This window comes from Onychomys torridus, chromosome 16 (assembly GCF_903995425.1).
Source record: "Onychomys torridus chromosome 16, mOncTor1.1, whole genome shotgun sequence".
NCBI classification, from domain to species: Eukaryota; Metazoa; Chordata; class Mammalia; order Rodentia; family Cricetidae; genus Onychomys; species Onychomys torridus.
The window spans coordinates 41,688,155-41,707,658 of NC_050458.1; the positions used below are offsets into that span (position 1 = coordinate 41,688,155).

Consider the following 19,504-nt stretch of genomic DNA (forward strand, 5'->3'; position numbering starts at 1 on the left):
TTCTATCAAGAGTGGCATTTATTCTCCTCGTGGAGGTGCGGCGCTCCGAGGAGCTGGTGCTATTGTGCTTAGGAAGGAGGTCTGTCCGTCCGTCCGTCTGTCCGGCCGGCCCGGCCCCAAACGGGGGCGGAAGAGGGACACGCCCGGAGTAAAAATCCCAGCCTGTTGCGGGCCAGGAGTATGTACAAGGTGGCGGGGCGCAGGCGGGGGGGGGGGCGGGGCGGGCCGGCAGCCACAGCCCCCACCCGAGGGCCCCCCGCACCTCGGGCCCTACTTGTAGAATCAGTACAAAATAGGTGCTACCTAAACGTTCCTTCTACCTGAATTCGCTAAGTCGGTTATTGTGCTGCTTAGTTATGGGGGGGCGGGAGGGGGCCCATGGCTTTCCACGGCGGCAGGGTGTGGGCGAAGCGGGCGATCCTGGCGGGCCCACAGCCCTTCCAGCCTTCTCCATAGGTAGGTAGACAGGAGTAAGGAGTGGGGCGGGGTGGGCGCCTCTGTGTGCGTGTGCATGCGGCACAGGCTGGCAGGCCCAGGCTAGGAACTGTGGGCATTTCGCCAGGTGGAGTAAGAGGGCTGGATATGGGCACTGCTAGGCTAGGCCTGCGGGTCCGCACCAGGAGGGTAGCCAAGCTTGGTGCTGGGATGAGGCTGGCCATACCATATATTCCAGCTTGTTGCACCTTTAGCGGCACAGAGACAGCAGAGCCTCGTATCTCAGGGAATCGGAAAATGGGTACCTGTATGGGTGGCCCTGGAGAAGCCGGCCCTGAGACCCTGGGACCTGTCCAATTTGAGCTGGGAACATAAGGCCCAAGTCAAAGGCAGAGCCTGACTACAATCCAGCATAAACGAGGAACTGAGGTGGGTAGGAGAGGCCATATGGGACCGGGGATCCAGCCCTCTGCAACTGCCTTCCACCCTGGCCTACCCATGCTTGTTGGGCCCCTGTCACTGACAGGCACCTCCCCGAAGGTTGCCACATCTCTGAAGGATTCAGGAATGGGCCTGGCATTATTGTAGGTACCCAATACGTAGGGTCGGTGGGTGATGAAGGACTGACAGGCTGTGGTTAATACCATTCCATTCCAGCCTCTGGAACCAGGACGCCTGCCGGGCTCTGCCCTGGGGTAGGGAATGGGGAAAGAAAGTCTGCGTGGCCGGCCCCGCGCAGCATCCCTGATCTAGGGGCCTATGGGATGGGTAGGGCAGGGGATACCTGATTCTCAGTAACTCTAGAGGCTGCGGCAGCTTCACATGCAGTGCGCATTATTGCTCTATAGTCTGCATCGGACTAACTAAGAGGAAGGGGAGCGGGCAGCCCCGGGAAGGGTTGGGAAGAAGGGTGGGACCTGCATGCAGTGATGTCACAAAGGCGGCGGCCAATGGGGCGGGCCCTTGGGGTAGGGTCACCGCCGAGGCTTTGGCATAGACGGGTGAAAGTTGGCAACCGAGTGGGGGCGGGGCCTGGGCCTCCGGGAAAGGGCCGGCCTCTGTGAGGCAAAGCTCAGGGGCAGAGGAAGTGGTCCTGGACAACCTAAGCCCCGGGCGTCGGCGGGAAGAACGAGGGTTCGGCGCCCCCTCCCTGACCCGAGTGCAATCCGTTCATAAATAAAACGTATAAATACAGAAAGAAAGAAACCCGACGCGTCCGCAACCCCCCCAGGGGGCTTTACCCGCAAAGCAAATACAGAGGTGTGTAGAGGGCAGTGGCACGCCAGCCTGCCGGCCCGGGTATCCGTCCTCCAACACCCGAAGCCTGGGGAGCGAGGGAGGGGGCCCCGGGGCAGGGTGGGATCGGGGTCTGAGTAGGTCGGATAAGTTCATGCGATTCCGATATGTGGTCATTATTATTCGTTATAGAGGACAGAGCCCCGGAAGCCGGGCTGGAAGAATTCGGATTTGGCAGAGGATGCGAGGCGAGGGTAGGAGGGAGGCTCGGACTGAGGCCCCAGAAAGAACCCGAGGGGGAGGGTTGCCGCCGTCCGCGCCCCTCCCCATCCCCAAATCGTCTAGCACTCCCGGGAGGTCTGCAAAGCCTGTGGAACAGAACGCCTCTGTGGCCCGCCTGCTCTCCTGCTCCTCCTCCGGCCAGCTGCCCGGGTGGAGCTGACTCCCTGGACGCCGGGCTGAAGGCTTGGCCTGGAAGGCTTGGGAAGGGGTGGGGAAGACCTGAGTCTCTGCAACGCGATCCAGGGGCGCAGAAGAGGGAGGAGGGCGCTCCTTACCTCACCTCACCCCTGTCTTCAGAGACCCAACTAAGAGATGAGGTTCGGTTCTGGGTCTAGTCGACCCTATTGCTGGGAGAAAGCCTGGGGCACCCTGGAGGAGAGGGGAGGGGTTTCGGGGTGGGTCTCCCCTCGGGACCCTATTGCTTGAAGGGGCTGGCAAGGCTCCTGGCGAGCGGGGCGGGGTGGGGCCGGCTCCCTACCCCTATTGCTGTGAGGAGGGGCCCGCCCTCCAGCCCCTCCGCCCGGACGCCAGCGGAGACTTCCCTGGGGGGGGGCCCGTATTGCTAAGAGCCGACCTGGCTGGCGGAGGCCCCGTTGCCCTAGGCTTGAACCGGGCTGAGCTGCGGCGGCGCAGGGGTTGCGGGGCCGCCGGCGCCGCCCTTGAAGCAGGCTGACTCGTAGTGCTTGTTGAGATAAGACTTGAGCGCGAAGCTCTTCTTGCAGCGCTTGCACTGGAAGTGCTTGAAGGCCGAGTGCGTCTGCATGTGCGCGCGCAGGTTGGAGCGGTCGGCGAAGGCCTTGCCGCAGTGCGCGCAGCCGAAGGGCTTCTCGCCGGTGTGCGAGCGCATGTGGCCCTGGAGCAGCCAGGGCCGGGAGAAGGCCTTGCCGCACACGCCGCACTTGTGGCGCAGGTTGTGCGTGAGCACGTGCATGGCGAGCGCGGGCATGGACACGTAGGCCTTGCCGCACGTCGGGCAACGCCTTGCCAGCTGGCTGTCCAGGCTGCGGTGCGTCTGCTTGTGGCGGCTCAGGTTCGACGACGTGGCGTACGTCTTGCCGCACTCGCCGCACGCATGCCGGCCACCAGCGCCCGTGGCTCCTGGCCCCGCACGAGCCTCGGTGCCCGCCCCCACGCGCGTACCGCCCCGACCGGCAGACCCTGATCCAGAGCTTCGCGTGCCCGGCCCACCCCCACCTCCAGTGTCGCTGTCAGGGGCCGCCACCGAGGCCGTGGAGGGGGCCGCGGCAGCGTTGCCATTAGCAGCCTTACGGCGTGAGCGCCCGTCGGTGATGAAGAAGGCGTCAGCCGCGTAGCCTTCGCTGACCGCCGCGTCGCCGTTGATGTAGCCGCCGGCAGCAGTAGCCAGCTCTGGGCGAGGGGTGGGCGGCGGTGCGGAGCCAGAGGCCGCGGGACCCAGCTCTCCGCGCACAGCCGCCGCATACATAGGCTCCGGGGATGGCCCTTTGAGCAACGCCGCCTCAGCGTCGCCATCGTAGACAGACGCAGGCCCCACGTAGTCACTGAGGTATCCTGCAGGCGGAGGCGGACAGACAGACAGCGGGAGGGGAACGGAGCAGCAGCGGGCAAGACACAGGCAAAGCGGGCGGCAGGAGACGGAGAAGACACAGCGGGAGACGTTGGGGTCCGGGAAGGGGAGCGAACAAGGATTAGGACAAAGGAGAAGGGGGGCCGGGGACCACAGGGCAGAGAGGATGGAGACCGTGGGGAGGGGAAGAGAGGAGAGAAGAGAGACAGCAGAGGATGAGACAGGGCCAGGCAGGGCTCCTCCCCCGCCGCCCAAGCGCCCCGCCCCCGCGCGGGGAGGGGAGAGAGAGAGAGAGAGAGAGAGAGAGAGAGAGAGAGAGAGAGAGAGAGAGAGAGAGAGAGAGAGAGAGAGAGAGATGCATCTTCGGGCGCGGCTGCCCCCCTTCAGCGAGCCTCAAGGTCAGGGGGGAGGGGTGGCGCTCCTCTCTTCCTCCTCCCCCTTCCCCTCCCCCTCGGGTTCTCCCCACTTCAGCAGTTTTCCCTGATTATGCAACACACTGCAGACCCGCCGCGCACAAAGCCAGGGCCTCCAGCCCAGAGACCCTGACGGTCTTTCCTGCTCGGGGTCCCCGGGGCCTTCTTTCGGTCCCGGTATCTGCTTCCAGACTTGATGCTGTCCTTCTGGTTCCCTAGGTGTGCCAGCAAAACCCTAGCAGCGACTTCTACCTAGCCAGCATCTCTCTCTCTCTGGCTATCAGCTGTACTTCTCTGTCATCTCCCATCTCTCTGACCGCTCCCCTGGACTTGACCCCTACCCTGGCAGCTTGAACTCATTTACCTCTGCCCACCACTTTCCATTATCCTGGGTCCTACTTTGGTCCACACTCTCTTCTCTCCCCATGGCCTAACACTTCTGGGGACCTTCTCAAGCTCCCAAGCAGGGCACTGCCTGGGCACCCACTAGGGGACACATTAATAGAGGCAAGCTGCAGGTGGACACGGTTTATAACCAGTACCTGCAGTTGTTCCCAAAGCACAAGGTGGCTCTCACAATCTCAGAATCATAAATGCATACCCTTCACAATGCAGGCTCCAGCTCTTTCAGGGTTACACTTAGGCTCTCAGAAATCATCAGGCCTGGTGTCCTCTCACAGGGCATGCTGTCCACTGCCCCTAGCCCTGGAACTCGCCTCCCACATATGCAGGGTCACATATGCAGCCATCCAGACACACTCTCAGTCACATGGTGCACAGCGGCCTCAGTGTCACGTGGTCTCATGTAGTGGCACACAGGCAGGCACACACACAGGGTCACACACAAGCGCACAAAGTCACATGGCCACACGCAGTCACATGGGCCCACACAGGCTTATGCTCTTGCAGGTCACACTTGCTCTGCCACCCCACACTGCTGGCACTTCTGTCCTCCTTGCCTGCATGCTAACAGTTGTCCTTGAACTTGGGCATCCCTTACACAAAGAGCCTCCCCTGACTCTAATACCTTGGCTTCTCTTGCTCACCTCTTCCTCCCTAATCCTGAGTCCAGGGAAGATACTGCTGTTGCTTCTTCTGGTACCTAGGCCCTGACAGGTGGGTGGCCCTGCCAGACCCCATGCCTACTCCCTAGAGCACCCAGCATTCCCTAGATAGCCCTGGCAAGGGGCTTTGAAGGTGCAGCCAAAGAAAAGTGAAACAGATCCAGATTTCTGGGTGTGGGTTTGCATGTGCCCATATAAGTGGGTCTTGTTATGTCAGCAGGTGTCCGTGTAGCAGTGTGCGGGTCAGTGTGTGCCTGTCGTGTTTCTTGTTCCTGATCCCTCTTTCCCTACCTCTCCAGCACCCACACTCAGCCCAACCTTGGAAGCTGTCTGGCCTTACTCCGCTCCCCTTTTCCTCAGCCTTCATTCTCGGTTCCAGCCTCAGGCTGCTCCCGCTGGAGCCACATCCCCTCCTACCCCGCCACTCCACCCCCACACTCTGGCCACCCACCCCTTCCAGCAAAGCCCTGGGCCCGGCCCCAGCTGCAGTCCAGAGCGCACCTTTATCCTGCAGTCGTACTCCCAGATCGCTGCGGGCGCGCCCGTAGGAGCTGTCGAGGTCTGCCGAAGAGAATGTGTCAAGTTTGACCTTCTTAACCAGGAAGGACCTGGGCATGATTCCTGCGGGGCTCCGGCAGTAAGGGCCTGCAGAGCCGGGGCTCGGGGGGGGGACTACGTCCGCGGCGAGGCCCCGTCACCATCCGAGGAGCGGTCGAAGCAGTACTGTCCCCAGTCTGGCCTGTGGATGCTGCTGGGCGAGTGCGATCCTCTCTCTTCTTTCTGCCCTGCGTCTCCTCTTCTTCCCCTCCGGATCCCTCCTCTCTCTTTCTCTCTCTCTTTCCTTCCTTTCCTTCCTTCCTTCCTTCCTCCTCTTCTCTTCTTTTCTCTTCTTTCCTTCCTTCCTTCCTTCCCTCCTCTGGTCCCGGCTTCCCAGCCCGCAGTGCCGCCCCTGGACAGGCGGGGGAGGAGGCTGGGGGGGGGGCGGGCGGAGAGGGGGGGAGCGGCTCCGTCCCGGGCCCGGAGGCTGCGAATGGGTGCAGGGCTGGCCCGGCCCCACGGCCCCCTTCCCCCCCCCCCCCCCGCCGCGGCGGCGGAGCCTCAGTCAGCGGCGCCCCATGCCCCCGGGGGCGGCAGCGCCGGGCCAAGAGAACACGACAGTGGCAGCGGCAGGAGCACCAGCAGCTTCAGCACCGCGGCCAGCGCTGGCTAGGGGCAGCACCGCGGCCAGCGCCCGGGCGCGCTCAGCTGGCGCTGGCGGAGAGAGGGGCGGGCCACCCGGGCTTGGTCGCCGGGCGGGGGTCCTCGGCGGGGGTCTCTGGGAGGCTGGCTTTATTGTTCTGCAGTCGGAGCGGGCGGCGGCGGCGGCGGCGGCAGCGGCGGGCGGCGGGCGGGGGTCCTCAGGGGGAGGGGTACTCGGGGAGGGCGGGCCGAGGGAGGGAAGGAGAGAGGGAGGGACGGGGGTCCGGGGGCGGGGCTCCGCTCTCGGACAGCTCCGGGGCAGGCCTCCGGAGCCCGCAAGCCTCTTCTGCCTACCGCCGAGCGCAGCCTCTGGCTTTTAAAGCCAAGCAAGCGCTGGGGGAGGGGGTGGGCGGGGAGGGGGGGGGGGAAGGCCGGCGGAAATGGCTGCGCCGGGCTGGGCCGGGCCAGGGTCTCCTGGGAGGGGTCCGGGGGGGATGCCTCGGCTTGACTTGTGCGGAGTTTCCCCCCACCCCGTGCAGCTGGGGCGGGGGGGCGGGGGGATGGCGACCTGATACTTGGTGGCATAGTCGGGCGTGTAGTGGAGAGGTGGGAATGGGCCTGACACTCTCGCACCCACCCCAGACTCTTGGTTCTTTGCGGGGAGAAGGCGAGCGGACCTCAGCCGGGTCCACGCCGCCCCGGTACAGTCGGGGTCTGGAGGTTAGGCGCGGGATGTGCGGAGGCGGGGAGAGGCGGGAGACCAAAGGAGTGAGTGCTGAGGCAGCGAAAACGCAGCGTGGAAGCCTGTGTGCGCCCCGTGCCGCAGTGCCTCTTGCCACTCTGTCACCTCGGCTGACCCTGTGTGTGCCCGCCGGAGGGGCCTCTCGGCCCCCGCCTCTCCCGCGGGACGGATGTCCAGCACAGCAGCGTCGAAGCAGGCTGGGTGTGCGTGGTGAGAGGGACTGCCATGCCCCTGTTCCAGAAATTCCGCTTCATGGGTGGTTTCCGCCCTTCCGCGCGCCTGCAGCTTCCCGAGGCGGCCCCGCAACCAGGCGAATAACCCTTCCCGTGGCCGCCCGCCCGGAGTTTGCAGCCCCCATGACGTCAGGCCCAGTGGCCAATGGCGGGGCACTGGGGGGTTGGGGGGCCTCACAATGGCCGCGCGCGGGTGCATATGTCCCCAATTAGGGCCGGGCGCCGCCATTGTCCCTTCGTCGCCCCCTCCTCGCGTTGGGGGGCGTCTCTGAGCCGAGCTCTCCCCGCACAGCCTTTGCTCGGACTGGCGACTACGGTCACGGAGCGGCGAGCGGGGATGGCAGCGCGGTGACCTGTTACGGACAGGTCCGGCGGGCGCAGACGCAGCAGTGCTGAGCTCAGCTCCCCTCCTCCTGCTGCGCGCTGGGCTGCTACCTGCAATCCACGGCCTCGCGTCCGGCCACGGTGGGTGTGAGCTCCCTGCCGCACGCTGAGCGTGGAGACCCACTCGCCTGCTTTAGGCTAGCGGCCCCGCTTCTCGGCGGCCGGACATTCATCTTGCGTGGCAGGCGCTCCCGAGGGGCAAGGGCGGGTGCGGCCTCCCCCTTATCGCTGAGCAGCAGCCGGCGAAGCTCGCGGTAGGGGGTGGGGGGCGAGGGTTCCCCCGCCAGCCACGCCACGGGTCCCGGCTCCTTCCCAGAGGGGAACGGCTGAGGCGCAGCCGGAGGCGTCAGGCCAATTAGCATTTTGATTGCTGGACGGGGGTGGGGGTTCATCTGGAACAAGGTCTAATTACCAGACGGACCCTCGGGGCTCAGGCAGGCTCGATCCCACCCACCCCCCACACCCTCCGTGTGCTGCCTTCTTCTGGTCATTGTCCCCGCCCCCAACTCTGTCTTCCCACTTCCTCCCGGTCCCCTCACAGGCCTAGTCATCCTGTCTAGTTCTGTCCCTATACTTTGCCCCTTCAGTCTTTCCTGGGTCAACCCTCTTTCCTCCATCCCATCATATAATCTCTGCCCTTATGTTCGATACACACCCCTTCCCCCTTTGGCCATCTCCCCTCTCCTTTGGCCCCTAACCCCCTTGATGGGAGAGACCATGCCTGGACACATGTGTCCTTGGGTCTCAGGGGCAGGCAATACCGAAGGAACTGTTCAAACAGGCCTTGCTCTGGCTATGGTAGATCCCTCAGGACTCTCCACCGTGGGGGTTGGGGATACAGCTAGGAGGGCAGCTGGGTCCAGTCCTTGGCCATCAGTCCCCACCAGCCCAGGTGCATGGAGCACATGGGACCCAGGTGCAATTATTTGGGCATTCCAACTGGCTTGTGAACCTGCCCCCCTGCCCCCACTTTCATCCAGAGATTTCCCCCGACCCTTGATCCAACCAGAGAGTTGAGAAATAGTTGACCAGTCATTTTTTTATTTTTTATTTTCGGTTTTTCGAGACAGGGTTTCTCTGTGTAGCTTTGCGCCTTTCCTGGAACTCACTTGGTAGCCCAGGCTGGCATCCAACTCACAGAGATCCGCCTGGCTCTGCCTCCCGAGTGCTGAGATTAATGGCGTGCGCCACCAACGCCCGGCCTTGACCAGTCATTTTGACAAATTGTAAACTCCTTTACCCAAGGCCTCACAGAGTCTCTTCCATTAAGAGTTGCAGCCTTGGGTTGGGGATTTAGCTCAGTGGTAGAGCGCTCGCAAGGCCATTGGTTCGATCCTCAACTCAAAAAAAAAAAAGTTGCAGCCTGGCCAAGCGGTGGCGGCACATGCCTGTAATCCCAGCACTCGGGAGGCAGAGGCAGTCGGATCTCTGTGAGTTCGAGGCCAGCCTGATCTACAGAGCTAGTCCAGGACAGGCTCCAAAGCTACAGAGAAAGCCTGTCTCGAAAAACCAAAAAAAAAAAAAAAAAAAAAAAAAAGAGTTGCAGCCTGAGAAGGCTTTGTAGAGGAGCAAAGCAACCCTCCGTCAGTGAATAACTGCAGGCCCTACGATCTTGGCTTTCCTAGCAGCTCCCACAAAACCTGCTTGTGAGGCTCTCTTCTTGCTCTTTGGGTCCAACTTTGATCCCTTTTCAATAACGGTCTCAGTGTCTGGTCTGTGAATGTCTTGCTCTGTGTCTGTTGTTACCACCCACAGTTCTGTCCCGGTCCCATCTTGCAGGAAGGTTTAAGGTGGTGGTATGTTCCCATTGGTCGTGTTGCCAACAGCCCACTGATGTGTTCAGGCCCTTGTGATCTTGTCACTACTATGCCCACCTAGGGAATCAATGGACAGCCTCCCTGGAGGGTCCACCCCTGAGCCGAGACAGGTGATTGACGGGGAGTGGCAAGTTGGATTGAAATAACTGGTGGAGATGGCTTCTGTGGTGACTGGGTGGATCGGGTCATGAGCAGGACCAAGGTCAAGGCTGTAGTGGGAGGCAAAGGAGACTAGTCCTTGAGATTTAATTCAGCCACAGTGATGGGTATGGGCTGGCCAACGTAGCAAATGACATGGCTGAGCTAGGAGTCCTGGGAGAGGATGAAACCATCTGCAAATTCAGTAAGGAGCAGGTGACAAAGATATCTTACTGCATCTGTGGTGAGAGAAACAGTAGCAACCAAAAAGGGTTGCTGGGTTAGGGGGTAGCGCAAAGGGAAGTTACCTCGCCTGAGCTCACTAGGACAGGTTGAAGGCCCAGGGAAGGCCTACTTCAAAAGGCCTGAAGAGCAAAGCAGACTTGGTCCTCACTGAAGCAGAAACATGGAAGCGATGTTAGTTACTTCTCCACTGTAACTGATATCACCGGAGGGAGGGAATGTTTATCTTCAGGTCATAGTTTTAGAGGTTCCAACTCCTGGTTCTCTATTGTCCCTGGGCCCTGTTTAGGCAGAACATGAGAGAAAGGCAGAGCAAAATAGTTACTCACTTTGCAGCAGCCAGGAAGCAGAGAGGATTTGTGGGGGAGGTGCTGGACAAGGTGCATATTTCCAAATCACAACCCCGGTATTCTGTTTCCTCCAGCTAGGCCCCACCTACCAATTATTTCTACCTTTTTTTTTTTTTTTGAGACAGGGTTTCTCTCTGTAACCTTGGCTATCGTGAAACTCACTCCGTAGACCCAAGTGCTGGGATTAAAGACTTGGCCACCACTGCCTGGCTACTACCACTTTCTAATAACGCCATAATATGATTCATCAATGGGTTGATGAGTCCTGGTAGTCAATCAGGTTCCAAATGCCCCACCCCTGAACTTTGCTGCGTTGGAATCAGGCCTTCAACTTGTGAGCCTTTTGGAGGAATACTTTATATTCAAACAACGAGAAAAGCCAAAGTGACGGGGGAATCATAAGAGTCTGGATCACAACAGGACGATAGCTGTGTCCCTGAAAAATAAGGAAAGCACCGGAATCCGAGTTCAGGCACTGAACCCATAGGAAAAAGCCAGGCTTGGTGGCATGCACTTGTAATCCCAGCACTGGGAAAATAAGAGCCAGCCAGAGCGCATTGGCCAGTCCACCTAGCCTACTTGTTGAGTTCTTGGCCAATGAGAGACCCTGTCTCAAAAACACACCAAAAAAAAGTAAATGATGTTTCTGAGGTAAAAACACCAGAGGATGTTCTCCAATCTCAATGTATACACACACACACACACACACACACAGCAAATATCAAAGCAATAAATATCATTAAATATAATATCTAGTACGCTATAAAAAGTAACTGAGTGAACTTTTATAGAATCCCAAAACATGCCAAAAAAAAAAAAAAAAAAAAAGACAAAATAACAAGACCAAAAAAAGCCTGGCAGTGGTGTATGCCTTTAATCCCAGCACTCGGGAGGCAGAGCCAGGCAGATCTCTGTGAGTTCGAGGCCAGCCTGGGCTACCAAGTGAGTTCCAGGAAAGGTGCAAAGCTACACAGGGAAACCCTGTCTCGACAGAGAGAGAGAGAGAGAGAGAGAGAGAGAGAGAGAGAGAACAAAAAGGAAAAGATTATGGCCAAAATTCTCCCAAATAACCCACAGAGTCTCCAGCACTCGGGAGACAGAAGCAGGCAGGCAGATCTCTGGGAGTTCAAGTCCAGCCTAGTCTATGTATCAAGTTCAGGACAGCCAGGGCTACCTAGAGTGAAGCTGTCTCGAAATAATAAAACAAAAGCACAGACTCACATTCAACAAACTCCACACACAAAACAGGAAGAGTACCAAGGCATATCTTACCATGAAATTGCTGAAAAGCAGTGATGAGGCAGGTGTGGTAGTACACAGGCCTATAATCCCAGTCTCTGGGGAGCAGAGGCAAGAGGATCAGAAGTTAAGATCCTGTCTTAAGCAAAGTAATCAACACCCCCAGGGAAAGAAAGCAGCAGGGAAGAGCCAAGTCTCTCATGGAGAACAAGCCAGGGCTGGAGGAATAGAATAGTTCAGTTGGTAAAGCTCTTGCCACACTAACCTGGGACCCTGAACTCACTCCCTAAAAACATGAAAAAATCTGGCTGTGGTGGTGCAAGCTTGTAATTCCCTTGGAGAAGTGGAGACAGGAAGGTCCCTTGGGTAGCCTACTCAGAGCAGTGAGAGACCCTGTCTCCAAACACATACCATATAAGGCTGACCGCTAGATTCTACGTGTGGCCTCACGTGACTACACATAAGAAAACAGGCCAATGAGATGGCTTAACAGGTTAAAGCATTTGCTGCTGAGCCTGATGACCTCGTTGATTCCTAGCATACACATGGTGGAGACAGCCAGCAGCCACCTGTTGTCCACTGAAACCCACATGCACACACACAGACAAGATAAATGTGATTTAAATTTAAAAAAAAAAAAAAAAATAGAGCCAGGCAGCAGTGGCGCATGCCTTTTATCCCAGCACTTGGGAGGCAGAGGCAGGTGGATATCTGTGAGGTCAAGGCTAGCCTGGTCTACTGGAATTCCAGGACAGGCTCCAAAGCTACACAGAGAAAACCTGTCTTTAAAAAAAAAAAAAAAAAAAAAAAAAGTCAGTCATGAAAGGAACCCTTCTTTAATCCCAGCACATAGGAGCAAAGGCAAGTAGATCTCTGAGGCTAGCCTGGTCCAGGTAGGGAGCACCAGGCCAGTCAGGGGTAGATAGTGAGACCCTTTCTCAAAAAACAAAAACAATGAAAAAAAAATATTTTTAGCTGGGAGGTGGTGGTATATGCCTTTAATCCCAGCACTTGGCAGGCAGAGACAGGCGGACCTCTGAATCCATAATTAGAATTTTGCTACTGTTGTGAATCATAATGTGGATATCTATGCTTTCTGATGGTCTTAGGGAACCCCTGTAAAAGGGTCACTTGATCTACCCCCATAGGTTGAGAACCACTGCTCTAGGGGACCCAGACGAATACAGCCTGTGTACAAAACTGTCATAACGAAACCCATTATCATGGATAATTTATATATGCTTATAAAAATGGAGTGCTTGTTGGTTAAGCGGTGGAGCTCATGGCTGGCCACAGTCTGCGGTGGCCATGCTGACGGAGGAGAGTGCTGGATGTATCGGTGACTCTGTCACGAGCCATGGTTACCTTTCTAGAGCTTTATTGGGAGAGAAAGGGAGAGAGAGAGAGAGAGAGGGAGAGAGAGGGAGAGCGAGAGAGGGAGAGAGAGGGAGAGAGAGAGCACGGAGGGGGTAGAATACGGAAGGAGAGTGTGGAAAGAGAGGGCACAGAGAGAACACACCCGCTTTTTAGACTCAGACGCAAGAGAAGAGATAAAAGCCGGAAAACAGGAGTTGGGGATTTAGCTCAATGGTAGAGCGCTTGCCTAGCAATCGCAAGGCCCTGGGTTTGGTCCTCATCTCTGGGACACCCCTCCCCCCCCAAAAAAAAAAGCTGGAAAACAAAATTGCCAAGTGCTGGCACTCGCTGACTCCCAAAAGCTGTTGGGTCCCTGTTTTAAGTGAGGAAAAGGCCACACGAATGACCTGCCTTGTTAAAAGAGCCGCCTAGAAAGACAACCAGTCTGCTGACTGCCCATGGGTACATAAAGCTGAGACCTCCAGCAGAGCTAGGCTTGGCTACAGACATGGCAGGGAACCCAGAATGCAGCAGAGAATCAATCCGTTTCTTTCCTTCTGGACACCAGAGCCACTGACTTGGTCCTGGGAATTTTGGGATGTCACTGCTCCTTTCTCTATTGTTGGATACAGAGAACAGCCTTACCCACCTCACCAGATTTAATTACACTTTCAGAGTTACTTAATGAAAAAATTTTTCCAGCTAAGCTAAGAGCTCATTGTCTCACTTCCAAGTTACTGCCTGTGTTTCTCACATGCACACAGACAGGGCCCTGAACTTTGCCTTGTCCCTAATTCAAAAAAAAAAAAAAGAATTCTCATGCACCACAAGCTTTTCTCTTCCCAGTTCCCTGTTCTCTTTTCAGCTAATGGTCCAGGACCACCACAGAGCTGGAGTCCAAAGATCATCAATTAAGAAACTATAACAACTAAACGGTATTTACACCCCCAGACCCAAAGTGTCTGGGTGCTACAAAAAAGACTTTAATGTAAACATCTATTACTGTGAGATGCTTTTAACAATTGATCACCTGTCTCCTGGATGCCAAACTAGTAAAGGAAACAGGTGCTTTAAAATAATCTGTCTCTGATAAAGCTTAACTTGTTTCAAAATCCATCTGAGCAGGCCGGATCTACCTCAGATAAATGCCAACATAAAATAGTAGATTCTTTTTTCTCTAAGCTTTTTTCTATGTCACCAGCATCTTGTCAGACAGAAGGTTCCCAGCCACAGCCAAGAGGGACACATGTCTCCAGAGCAAACGGATGACAGACAGCATCCCACAATGCCTGTCTACATGGGAAGACTTCCTTTCCCCATTCCTCCAAGACATCCAGTTGTCAGCTGGAAGCAGCTTTTGAGAAAAACGACACCCCTATTCCCATCTACCTGCTTTTTTTTTTTTTTATAATAAGCGAAAGTCTAGGATGTAAGGATTATGTCCTTAAATTATGTCACCAGCCTAAAACTCAGACATGCTTTTTCTCTGTTCTCTCTTTCTACACTCTCTTCTTCCATATTCTCCCCACTCCGCATGGTCTCTCTCTCTCCCTCTCTCCCTCTCTCCCCTTTCTCTCCCAATAAAGCTTTAGAAAGATAACCATGGCTTGTGACTCTTCCATCACCAATACATCCAGCACTCTCCTCCGTCGGCGTGGCCACCTGCCAGCCACGAGCGCCACTGCTTAACCAACACTTAGAATGCTCACCACAGATGAATGGATAAAAACAGATTACTAGTGATATAGCTTAAGGGAAGAACATGCTTGGTGTGTGGGAGGCCTTGGGGTCACTTCCCAGTATTTCAAATGAATGAATGAATGGTAAGGAAAAAGTTAAAGGTTGCCATCAACCACCAAAAGTTAGGAGTGAGACAAGAATCTCCCCTTGAGTGCACAAACTCTGGTCTCTGGAGCTATGAAAAAAAAAAAAAAAAAGTGACTACTAACATGAGCCCTCCAGGTCCTTGGTACTTTGTTGTCCCAGGAAACCAATACTGTTCCACTCAGATTCTGAGCTGGTTTGTTTCCTGTGGAGCTGGAGGTGAAGCGTCTGCTTCCCACATGCTTGACAAGTACCCACCCACCCCAGCCCTGCTGCTGTTTCCCCTGCCCCTAAGTTCTTTTAGCCTTGAGTGATGTTGCAAGAGAGACTTCAGATGGAGAGAGAACACTTCCACTTTCAAGCAAAATCTGGAGGAGGTATTTCCTATATAGAACTCACCAGGCTGAAAAGTTAATATTTTTTTGTTATACTCACCAATATGAAAAACTTTATTTGGATTTTTTGGCATTTTCAGAGAGTGTTTTATGAGCTCAAGCTGGTCTCAAACTCACTGTGTAGCTTAGGATAAACTTGAACATGACCCTCCTTGTCGTATTATAGGCGTTCACCATCAGACCTGGTTTTATGCAAAGCTTGAGACTGAACTCTAGGCTTTGTATAAGTGAGGAGAACAATTATCCCAGCTAAGCCACATCCCAATGCCTGCAAAAAGATTTCATATTAAGGAAGAGCCTCTAGGCATAGATAACATCTGGGGCACCACCTGGGAAATGTTTTTGTGTCAAGGTTAAGTCCAGAGTGTAGGTGTTAAGATTTCTCATTTGGTGAGCTCAAAGACTAGAGGCAACATTCACACTGTTTGTTTTTGTTTTGGGGACTACAGGGTCCCTCTGCAGTCCAGGCTGGTCTTGGACTTGGGCCAGTCTCTTGTCTCAGCCTTCTAAGTGCTGACATTGCAGGCATGAACTACCACGGCCAACTCTTCCAGCATTCTTATGTCAGCCACAATACTTTGTCCTAGAGGCCACCTTGAAGAGATTCCTGGGTGTGAACCTTGCCTAATAACAAATCGAAACAGTTGAAAACCTCCATGGTGTTTAGAGGAGGCATACTGGCTTGGACTAAATAGACCATTCAAAACAAAAAGAGACCCTCGAGCGTCAGCGGTTTTTGTTGGTACAGACAAAGCAAGCCAAGAATAGGATGGTTAAAAGAATGGAGCCAAGGGGTTGGGGATTTAGCTCAGTGGTAGAGTGCTTGCCTAACAATCGCAAAGCTCTGAGTTCGATCCTCAGCTGGGGGGGGGGGGGCACGCCTTTAATCCCAGCACTGGGTGGGGGGGGAGCCAGGCGAATCTCTGTGAGCCTTGTCTACAGATCGAGATCCAGGACAGCTAGGGATACACAGAGAAACCCTGTCTGGAAAAACCAAAAAGGAGGAGGAGAAAGAAGAGAGAAGAAAGAAGAAGCTACCGGAACAGTGTAAGGTTCTAGAACAAGATCCTACTTCAGGACAGCAAGGGTATCTGCTGCTGCTCCTGCTTAAAAAAATTTTTTTTCGGTGCTGGGGTTCAAACCAAGGACCTTGTACATGCTGAGTAAATAAATGCTATACCACTGAACTACATCCCTGGCCCCAATATGTTACCCAGCCCCTCTCCATTTTCTATGAGACATGGTATCACTATGTAACCTGGCTGGCCTGGAATTGGACATGTAAACAAGGTTGACTTCAAATTCAGAAGAGGTTCTCCAGGTTCTGCCACCCTAGCATCAAAGGCCTGCACTACCACACCTGGATAGCTTCATTTATTAAAGCCAGCCTCCTAAATGCCGGCATTAAAGTGCACACCTCCAGGCCAGGTTCAATATGTTACATTTCTGTGATTAATTTGCCAAAACTAAGAAACCCAACACTGATTGACACATTATTAAAAGAACCCAGGATTTATTTAGAGTTACCAATTTCCTTACCAGCATCCCCTTTTTTGTTCCTAGTGCTAGCTCATTCAAGGTGATGCATTACATTTAGGCATCCCTTGGGGTCCCTTGGGGTCTGTGATGCACTTAGCCTTTCCTTGCTCTCTGTGCCTTTTTTTTTCTTTTTCTTTTTCTTTTTCTTTTTCTTTCTTTTTTTTTAAGGAATGATGTCCAACTTTGTCTCTTTTTTTTGTTTTTTTGAGCTGAGGATCGAACCCAGGGCCTTGTGCTTGTTAGGCAAGCGCTCTACCACTGAGCTAAATCCCCAACCTCGATGTCCAACTTTGTAAATGGAATATTTCATGGAATACTTCAGCCGGGCTCATTATGTAGTCCAGGCAGGCCCAGAACGTGAGACTCTCAAATTGCTCAAGCACTGAGATTACATGCATGTACCACCATACCGTCCTCAAGTTGACGTTATCTGCAGTTGTCTGTAGATGAGGGGGACCCAGTCTTCTTACTGAAGTCTAGCAATAGTATATGACACACCTGATTTAAAGTGGGAATCTGTCTAGGTGGTCCACTGTCCACTTACCAGTTCCCTCTTCTATACCCTACTTTGGAAGCTGTATACAGCCCACATTCCGGGCTATCTCCATAGCAGTATATACTGAAGACGGGTCCACCTCTTTGTCATTAATGTACATGGCATGGGGGCTGTGTTTTTAATTCTCAGGACTCTGCACCTGACAACCCCAAGGGAGGACTGTGCCTGAGGACCCTCATGTGTTTCTGCACCAGACATAGATGCTCAGACTCTGGGCTTCAACCTGAGTGGAGGGCTCAATGACATGAGACCTCGAGGGGCCTGGAAGGCGTCTGTATCTTGCAGGGGAGACCTAGAGGGTGTACTCTGTTGGACTGCTTACACTTACAGCCCCACTTTTCCTACCTCCTAAGGGTCATCCAACCCCTCCACACAGTGATGGCTTTTGTTATTGTTGTTGTTGTTTGGTGGTTGGTTTTTTTTTTTTTTCGAGTCAGGATTTCTTTGTGTAGCTTTGGAGCCTAGGCTAGAACTTGATCTGTAGTCCAGGCTGGCCTCGAACTCACAGAGATCCACCTGCGTCTGCCTCCCGAGTGCTGGGATTAAAGGCATGTGCCACCACCGATGCTTTCTTGTGTAACTTCTGCCCACGGAGGCATCAACATGCAACACATTTAGACATATGTTGAAACAGGTGCCTTCCAGGGCCTGCTCTCTTATTATAGCCTCTCTGAAAGCCAACATCTAGGGGACCTCCTGAATGATTAGATGCTACTTGAAAAATGCATAATGGCAGGCCATCTTGGACATTGTGGCCCCTACCAAGTTCCTAGCTAGTATAGCTACATGAATTATCCAGCTACATAGGTGGAGTACACCCTGCTCCCAGTCATACTTGTAGCCCTAATGATCTTCCTTTTCTGCCCATCCAAGGACATGGTTCTTACAAATATCCAATCACCTGCTTCAAAGTAAATCTTTTGAAACAGTAATATCTATACACTAGTATTATTTTAATAAGTGTGTGTGTGTGTGTGTGTGTGTGTGTGTGTGTGTGTGGTGTGCCCCCTTGTGAGTACAGGTGCCCACAGAGACAAGAGGGTGCTAGATTCCTTGGAACCAGAATTGCAGGCAGGTGTGACCCACTTCATGTGGGTGCTAGAAACTAATGTTGGGTCCTCTATAAGAGCAGTATGTTCTTTTAACCACTGATCTTCATCTCCAGCCCCCCAATATGCCTTAAATGTACTCAAATGAGACCTACATCTTGTAGGCTGCCTTCTCTTTCTCTACCTGGAGTCCCACTATTTCCCTCCCTCTCTCCACTTGTACAGAGCTAGTGACCCCTTCTCTGAAGTCAAGTCCCCATCTTATGTAACATAGGTTCCCTCTCCTCCCATTCCAGTTCCTGGTCTCTGAGGCTCTTCCTCTGCCTCTGTGTCAGATACCAGATTGACATCCCTGTATACCTTCTCATCCACTACCCCTACTGAACTTGCCAGACACATCATACCCAGGGCCTTGGCTTTGTAGACACATCTGGAAAATGTGGTGGTCAATTTTGAACTGCTGTGCATGTCTATGAACGCCACCTAAAAATGTGGGTAGCAACATCTTGTGGGCTAGCTAGAATACTGGATTGTATATAAAGGAGGAAGTGAGCAGAGCACCGATATTCTTCTCTTCCTGCTTCTAGACTGTGGACACATGAGATCAGCTGCTCTATGCTCTGGCTTGTTATGCCTTCCCCACCAAAACGAATCGGATCCCATCACCCACGAGACAATATAAACATTTCTTCCCTTAAGCTGTCTCGTCTCAGGAATTTGGTCCCAGCAACAGGTAACTGATAGAGATGCAGACCTGTGCAGGCAGCTCCTTCCTTCTCCCCATGCCTTTCTGTTAAAAAAAAAAAAAAAATCCCTCGTGCAGGGATCAAAGTACAGCTCAGTGGGACACCACTTGCCCAGCACCCATGAGTCAGTCCCTGGGTTCAAGCCTCAGATCTGTAAAGTAATTAAATACTGAGTAATTCTGCCCGGCAAGTTCAGGCCTAGCTTCCCTTAGAACTCTTACCCCCATCCTGGCCACCAGCCCCTGTGCCCAGGCCAGAAACCTTGGGCCTCACAAGAAGTGTCTTTGCCTTCCAGGCTCTATCTACCCAGGAAATCCTTCAAGCTGTGACCTCAGCTGACTCCTCTTTGCAATTCCTCCCCCTCACACCCCACCCCCGCCCCAGACAGGGTTTCTCTGTGCAGTTTTGGTGCCTGTCCTGGATCTCACTCTGTAGCCCAGGCTGGCCTCGAACTTACAGCTCTCTGCAATTCTTGAAACCTTAGTGCTTCTACTTGTCCTTCTCCAGCTCACAGGGCTTCTCATTGAACTTCCCAGCCATTTTCCACTGGCGTGACTAACAATTTGGAATTTTCCAAGGATGTTTTCTGTCCATCATCCTTTCCTCCCCATCCCTCTTCCTCTCTTTTTCCTGTCTTCCTTTTTTTTTTTTTGTCCAAACAGATTGATGAAACCCATGCCTTGCACATGCAAGCATTCCACTGTGAGCTTCATCCTATGCTCCAGATCCCTTATTAAA

At 54.2% G+C, this 19,504-nt stretch overlaps 2 protein-coding genes across 3 annotated transcripts in view; one reads left to right on the forward strand and one right to left on the reverse strand.

The window, feature by feature from the left end:
* Scrt1 (scratch family transcriptional repressor 1) lies at positions 1 to 5,792 on the reverse strand. Of its 2 annotated transcripts, none has more exons than XM_036208552.1 (2): positions 5,478 to 5,792; positions 1 to 3,483 (listed from the first exon to the last, which is right to left on the reverse strand). In XM_036208552.1, the coding sequence occupies exons 1-2, from the start codon at positions 5,590 to 5,592 to the stop codon at positions 2,552 to 2,554; spliced, it is 1,047 nt and encodes a 348-aa protein (XP_036064445.1). In that variant the 5' UTR covers positions 5,593 to 5,792; the 3' UTR covers positions 1 to 2,551. The 2 variants fall into 2 exon arrangements, with proteins under 2 accessions (XP_036064445.1, XP_036064446.1); XM_036208553.1 differs by lacking the exon at positions 5,478 to 5,792 and adding an exon at positions 4,514 to 4,702.
* Slc52a2 (solute carrier family 52 member 2) overlaps positions 4,842 to 19,504 on the forward strand; it is a 23,862-nt gene continuing 9,199 nt past the window's right edge. Inside the window, exon 1 of the mRNA XM_036208542.1 lies at positions 4,842 to 5,028. The gene's annotated coding sequence lies outside the window, so the exon portion shown is untranslated. The remainder of the gene's footprint in view (positions 5,029 to 19,504) is intronic.